The 7754-nt window shown below is 43.4% G+C and overlaps 1 protein-coding gene across 2 annotated transcripts in view; it reads left to right on the top strand.

Moving 5' to 3' along the window:
• Oxgr1 (oxoglutarate receptor 1) overlaps positions 1 to 6992 on the top strand; it is a 7412-nt gene extending 420 nt beyond the window's left edge. Inside the window, exons 1-2 of one of the 2 annotated variants that reach the window (XM_048800735.1) lie at positions 239 to 452; positions 5114 to 6992. In XM_048800735.1, the coding sequence (XP_048656692.1) occupies positions 5188 to 6201 (1014 nt within the window). In that variant the 5' untranslated portion in view covers positions 239 to 452; positions 5114 to 5187 and the 3' untranslated portion in view covers positions 6202 to 6992. Of the gene's footprint in view, positions 1 to 238; positions 453 to 5113 lie in introns of those variants that run through there. The other variant, XM_015483997.2, reaches the window with a different exon arrangement.
• The last annotated feature ends 762 nt before the right edge of the window (positions 6993 to 7754 follow it).

Below are 7754 nucleotides of genomic sequence, written 5' to 3' on the forward strand. Positions count from 1 at the left end.
AGAGAGAGAGAGAGAGAGAGAGAGAGAGAGAGAGAGAGAGAGAGAAGGTCCGCAGTGTCTAGCACAGTTCGAATTGTTTCAACACGAAGTGTGGGGTCTTTGGGGTTGGCTACTTTGGGGAAGGAGCAGTCTTCATTTTTTGAATTGATCGTGGCCCTTCCGTATGGAGATAAGAGCCTAGGACACCTAGAAGGGGTGAGGAGAGGGGGAATCATATTCACCCAGTCACAAATTTTCTAGGTTAAGAATTGCTGTTTCCACCCCTATGGAATCAGCTTAGTACGGGAATGAAAGTCTCTGCCTGGTGACGCAAAGCGACCTCAGCAGATGAGCTTCCAAGGACTGGAGAAGTGAAGGATGTGCACTCAGTGTGTTCCTCCTAGTCCATTGGCAGCTTGGGATAAGGGGAGAGAGCCAGCTGTGAAGGGCCAGCAGCATGGAAAATGCCCAGGGTGAGAGGGGAGAAGGAGGCAGAGCTCGCAGAGGGGGTGTTGGTTGGATGATGGTTTACTGCAAAGCTGACAGACACCCTAGAACCATCTCATGTCAGTAATTCCACTGAATGGGCAGGCGGACTCTGTGGAGGTGGAGTGGTACATGCCAATCCCCAGGTAGATACCGCTTCTGACTCTGCCTTCTTTACCCAGCACCTGGGATTCTCAGTCTGTGAAGTGCAGGGGTGAGCGGGCATTAAGACAGGGGGTCCCAAACACTGACAGTCTATAGCTAGCCTCAAAGGATCATAACCTCTCCTCAACTTCAATGGAAAAGACACGAGATTTAAATTATATTTTTTTCTTCAAAAAGCCCCAAACCTTTGGTGCTTGCTTTTATTCACAGGGCATAGAGTTTGGTTAACACTCACATATTGGGTAACATGGAAGCTCAGGACATCCATATTTTCAGTATATAAAGAGCCCATTAGTCCGGGGTGGTCTGTAATCTCAAGTCCCAGAACCTCTATTGTGGCAAAAGACAGGGAATTCCCCTGGGGCTCTGGCACATTATTATTTAATGTCCTCAAAGTTTAACTGTTTTGTTTGTGGACTGGGCATTCTGGATCACTGCGCGAATGATGGGACCCTGGAATGAGGGAGAAGAGAAACTGCTTCACCCTACCTTCCCACTGCACAGGCTGGTTTTTGTGTTTTGTTCTTAATATCACACATATTTTGTAAACTCAGACCACACCTTTGGTGAGGTTATGCAAGACAGCTTAAGTTTCTCAGTCAATCCCTTTTGCCTTCCAATTGGTTAGTCAGTCTCCATTAAATTCCAAGTTGAACTGTTGCTTTTTAAAACAATAAGGTGGTTCTTTCTACCTACAACCTGCCTTTGCCTGATGTGATTATTGTTAAAAATGTCCTCAGATCAAGGCCAGGGTTTTATTTGGCAATGACAAGAGTAGTAATTTTGATCCTTACTCTAAGACGTTACGGAAACAAGCTCTGGTTTTTGTTTTGTCATTGAATTATAGGTACGTCTTCCTTGGCCCTTCAGCACAGAATACCATTTGCTGATGCTACCGACTGTTCTTTAATGCATTCAGTAATATTTATTGAGCCCCTTCTGAGTATTGTCCCCTGGGTAGTATGGGGTGTCTTGTGTTTCTGCTTTCATGGAACTGACAGCATGTTGGACTGGAGTTCTCACCCCTTCTCTCCCTCTCACGTCTCCTTAAGCCAAGTTCCAATTAGAATGAGATATTCTGGAAGACTCCTTTGGTTGTTACCAAAACAATCTTTACATCTTTGCTTCAGAAACACAAGTGAGTGAGTAGCCTCTGGACATCCTCAGAACTGACTTTGTGAGGTGGGGGCTCCAGGGATTCCTGACTGTGACCCTTTCCTTTCAGGGTTATGTTACTGCCTGTGCTCGGTGCAGGATCCCATGTAAGGGATTTGGCCAAGGGAGAGGCTGTCCCGTGTGGGTTCCTGGCCTCAGAGCACCTTGCTGCGCAGGGTCGGGGGGGTTAGGGGGGGTGGGGGGTGGGGGTTCTGACTCCTGTCACCTCCAGGGCTGTGAAGGTGCTAGTTCTGTGCATAGTGCTTCCAATTAGAGTAAGTTAACTCAACCAGAAGCCCACCCATTCAGCACTGCATGGTCCCAGAGATCCTCTCCCCTGAGCATCCTAACAGTGACAGAGGCAAGCCCCATATCCCTGACCCATTCTTTCCCCAGTTCATACAGAATAAGAGTAATGACCAGATATGCATTCCATCCTGCACCCTAAGTGAGGTCTGGATGAGTCTACTGAAGGCCAGTCAATGGGACAGGAAATGGTTTCATCATTTCATCATCAGATGCTCTTCAGTGATGGCCCAGGAGCTGGACTGGGCATTAGAGAGAGGATAAGGGAAAACCAGAGAGCTGCCCAGGTTCCTAGTGGACCTCTGAATGTGACTTCAGGCTGTTCAGTAAATGTGGATGGGCGGGTAGGGGTCCTCCAGTCAAATAGCTCATTTCATGTAGAACAGAAAGACCAGGAGAGGACAGTTCAGAAGGTGGTGGTTAAAAGGCACCATCATGCAGAGAAGTTCATGTTCAGAGCCGACAGCTTGCCTCTTACCTACCAATTTCAGATTCATTAGTTTGGGCCAGTCTGAACTATGTCTCAATACTACTCTGAGGAAATGCTTGATAGTATAGATTTAATATCAGATAATAGCAATAATAACAGGAAATACTAAGAGAGCACAAGCCAGGAGCCAGGCACCCTTCTCAACTCCGTGTTTAAATTATTTAAATCATTTAATCTCTCTCAACCCAAAGAAGTAGGTATTATTGGCATTTAGCCCTGGGTCACCGTTGCAGCGTGTGATTTATTGAGCTCTCCTGGGACAACGTCCAACTCATCTTCATTACCGTGGGGCACTGTTGCCTCCTCACTGTGAGAGGCAGCCTGTCCTGCAGGCAGATGGCTCAGCTGCAGCCAGCACTGGGACCCTGGGCACACTGCCTCTTCACACCTCTGTAAGATGGGGACAAGCACAGTCCTACCTCATCTGTTGGGAGGATTAGATGAATTTGAATTAGAGGAGTGCTTTCTGCAAAGGAGGCACTGTTATTTTTCTCATTAGTTATTTTTTTCTTTTCCATCTTCATCTCCCAGTGCCCCTTAACAGAGCAGCCATGCTGGCTAGTAAGGTCCCGGACCTCCCTGACCCTGTCATCTCTTGGTGCCTTTGCACAAGCTGCTGTCCCCTTCGCATAGAATACCTTTCCCATCCTTGATTCCAAAAATCCTTCCTCTTGCTAAATTCAGCTTAAATGTTCCCTCTCAGTGACTTTCCTTTAGTGCTCTTTCTTGTTCTCCAGGTAACTGTGTGTGTGTGTGTGTGTGGTCTCAGTATCCTCGGGTCATTTTTCTATCAAATGGCTTAACGATTAACAGCCACCTAACTTTTATTGAGCTTATTATGTGCCTGGGATTGTGCCAAGTGTTTTTCTTGCTATTTTACAAAATATGTTTATAGCTCCATGAGATAAGGTTATATTTTGTTAAAATAATTTTCTGTGTCTATCTCCCCCAGTACATCTCTGTGGTTATTCATTCGTTATCTCTGGGACCTGGCAGAGTGCCTAATTAATACACAGTGGGGGCCTCACCAGTGTATAAGGGGATGTATTTTACCAACAGCTATTTGAATCCATTATAATTAAGTAACTCTTTTTAAACAGTCTTTGTGCTTTAGTCATTGCAAAAACTCACTGTCAAAATGTTAGAAGAAACTGAGAATCCAGATGAAGGAAGTTAAAACTGCACTTCCTCCAGCCCTAAAATGTATAAGCAACCTGCTCAAGGACCCAGAGCTACTAAATGGCTAAACCAGCATCAAGATCATTCCCCCTGCCCCCACAGCCCAAGCTCCTAACTGCTGCACTGCACAGCTGAACCCACCCTACACACACACACACACACACACACACACACACACACGAATAGATTAGAGCTGCTGTTAAAACAGATTAGAAGAGCGGAAATTTGCAATTGAATCTTTCACACACGTAACGTTGCAATGCATTAAAAATCCAGATTTAAGAAACTCAGAGTATTCAGTCTTTTCACGTTTTCACACTTCCTGTTCCCTTAGTTATTGAGGATAATCCTGGCTGTCTTAGTCAGCTTTTTTACTCCTGTGACTAAAAGATCTGACCAGAACAATTTTAGAGGAGGAAAAGTTTTGAGGGCTCATGGTTCAGAGGTCTCAGTCCATAGAAGGCTGGCTTCATTCCTCGGGGCTCAAGGTGGGGCAGAACATCATGGCAGAAGAGTGTGGCAGAGGGAAGCAGCTCACATGAAGAGCAGGAAATAGAGAGAGAGACTCCACTCCCCAGGAACAAAATATATACCCCAAAGGCATGATCCCAATGACCACCTCCTCCAGCCACACCCTACCTGCCTTCAGCTACCACCCAGTTAATCCCATCAGGGGAATTAATTCACTGATTGGGTTAAGACTCTCATAACTCAATTATTTCTCCTTTAAACCATTTTATATTGTTTCACATGTAAGCTCTTGGGGTACATCTCACATCCAAACCATAACACTGTTGAAAAATCAATAAAATATAGATTGAGAGTTCAGAGAGGTAAGTTAGAGAACAGCTTTGAAATCAGAAGAACATGGGGCTGGATCCCTTGCTAAGCCACCAGGTGTGTTACCAGGGACAGGTTGCAAAACCTCTCTTGGTCTTAGTGTCTTCTGTAAAAGAGAGACAATAAGAAACATTTTGCAACATTTCATGAACTTAGACTTAATATGTCAGAGATGTGCCTTGGCCTTGTTGCCGGGTCTCCAATGATGATAGCGATGACTTGCCAAACAGTCACCTTGACAAATTGTTTTCCACCGCCACGTGCGGTTTCTTTCCCAATCCTTCACTTTAATTCTCATGGCAATTTAACTTTTATATTATTATTAGATGCCTTTAGTAACTTGCCTCACAGTCAGTTTCTGAGAAATTCAATCTCTTCTCCACAGGGTCTCTTTTGAGATTAAAGAGGAAAAAAAAAAGTGGCAAATTTAGGGTGTTAAGAGCAATTTTCATTTAAAAGTCGATCATTGTTTTCATTCCCTTCTCATTAATGGTTTCTGTTTTCCTTTCCCAGCCAGTTACTCCTTACTTCATTCATGTTGCTAAAGTGAACCCTCTTGTTTCCTTGCAAGATGAAAGGAGACAACCATGAATGAGCCACTGGATGGTTTAGCAAACGCTTCTGATTTCCCCGATTATGCAGCTGCTTTTGGAAATTGCACTGATGAAAAAATCTCCCTCAAGATGCACTACCTCCCTGTTATCTATGGCATCATCTTTCTCGTGGGCTTCCCGGGGAATGCAGTAGCCATCTCCACTTACATTTTCAAAATGCGGCCCTGGAGAAGCAGCACCATCATCATGCTGAACCTGGCCTGCACTGACCTGCTGTACCTAACCAGCCTCCCTTTCCTCATCCACTACTACGCCAGCGGGGAAAACTGGATCTTTGGGGAGTTCATGTGCAAGTTCATCCGCTTCGGCTTCCATTTCAACCTGTACAGCAGCATCCTCTTGCTCACCTGTTTCAGCATCTTCCGCTACATCGTCATCATCCACCCAATGAGCTGCTTTTCCATCCACAAGACTCGGTGGACGGTGGTAGCCTGTGCGGTGGTGTGGATCATTTCGCTGGTGGCGGTCATGCCCATGACCTTTCTGATTACATCAACTAACATGACCAATCGATCCACCTGTCTTGACCTCACCAGTTCAGATGACCTCACCACTATCAAATGGTACAATCTAATTTTGACTGCCACCACCTTCTGCCTCCCCTTGGTGATCGTGACACTTTGCTATACGACAATTATCAACACCCTAACTCACGGACCTCAGACTCAGAGCTGCCTTAAACAGAAAGCACGCAGGCTGACCATACTGCTCCTGCTCGTATTTTATATATGTTTTTTACCATTCCATGTCTTGAGGGTCATTCGGATTGAATCTCGCCTGCTTTCCATCAGCTGCTCCATCGAGAATCAGATCCACGAAGCTTACATCGTTTGTAGACCCTTGGCTGCTCTGAACACATTTGGTAACCTGTTACTCTACGTGGTGGTCAGCAACAACTTCCAGCAGGCCATCTGCTCAATAGTGAGGTGCAAAGAAAGTGGGGACCTTGAGCAAGCAAAGAAAGTCAGTTGTTCAAACAACCCTTGAGATACTTCATATACTCAACCAAAAATAAAATCCTATTGATAATTTACTTACACTTCTGAGAAGTCCAGAATATCTCCTTCAATGAATGCCCAGTCGATACTGTGTATTCAGGTAATTATGGCTAAAGTCAAGGGCTGGGCACTAGAGTTCTCTACAATCTGCTTGTTGGGATCTTCCTGTAGGTAGAAATAAGAGATGTATGCTCACCAGTAAAGAAATCAAGCAGAATTATAGATGACTGGTCTGAGAGGCATCTCAGGGAATCTCTCATTCTATCAGCTTGTTAGATATATGTGGGAACTGAAGTTTATATGAGTTTCCTGGATCTTAAATTAGTGCCAAGTTAGGAAAACAAAACAAACAATCTCTTTGCTCCCAGTTTCATGTCCTTCAAACTTTGCTTTGAGATCATTGAACTGGGTCTGATCACTGGGTTTGGTCAGTTCTATAAATTGAAGCAAGCCAACAAGATTCATTATACAAGATGTCAATGCAAATAGTACCTGCAAGATATTGAGGGTGCTATATCTTTATTGTTGTAGAGCATCATAAAAGTTGTTAACTGAATTTATGAGACTGATTAGCATTTATAATTATCAATATGACCTGGGGAAGGAGGTCACACATTTGAGGAACAGAAGTACTTTCTAACAGCATGCATGCATTGGGTGTTAAGTCAGATCTAATAATGTTTTGATTTCTATGGGGAAACACTCCAGGAAATATTAATTATCTTTAAATATTTTGTTCTTTTGTGACTATAAACAAAATATATCATTGAAACTGCTGAATTTATTCTTTGAATTGTGTCTGTGTGTGCTCGATTATCAGTGAGCGGAAATATTTGAGAAAATATCTGGTGTAGATATTTAAATCCCTAGTAGGTGTGTTGATACAATTAATAAACTTACTTTAATTAATTGTATATCATCTTCTGAGAAGTGTCTGTTCAGGTCCTTGGCCCATTTATCAATTGGGTTATTTGTTTTTTTGGTGCTTAGCTTTTGGGTTCTTTATATACCCTAGAGATAGTGCTCTATCTGCTGTGTGAGGAATAAAGATTTGCTCCCAAAATGTAGGCTCTCTGTTCACCTCACAGCTTGTTTCTTTTGCTGAGAAGAAACTTTTTAGTTTGAATCCTTGATTTTAATTCTTGCACCAAAAGAGTCTTATTAAGGAAGTTGGAGCCTAATCCCACATGATGGAGATTAGAGCATGCTTTTTCTTCTATTAGACACAGGATCTCTGGTTTTATTCCTAGGTCCATGATTCAATTTGAGTTGAGTTTTTTGCATGGTGAGAGATAGGGTTTTAATTTCATTTTGATGCATATGGATTTCCGGTTTTCCCAGCACTGTTGGTTGAAGAGGCTATCTTTTCTCCAATGAATGTTTTTGGCACCTTTGTCTAATATAAGATAATTGTAGTTTTGTGGGTTAGTCTTTGTGTCCTCTATTCTGTATCATTGGTCTATCAGTCTGTTTGGGTGCCAATATCATGCTGTTTTTGTTACTATTGCTCTATAATATAGTTTAAGTTCTGGTATAGTGAAT

Source organism: Marmota marmota, unplaced genomic scaffold (assembly GCF_001458135.2).
Source record: "Marmota marmota marmota unplaced genomic scaffold, marMar, whole genome shotgun sequence".
Taxonomy (NCBI): Eukaryota; Metazoa; Chordata; class Mammalia; order Rodentia; family Sciuridae; genus Marmota; species Marmota marmota.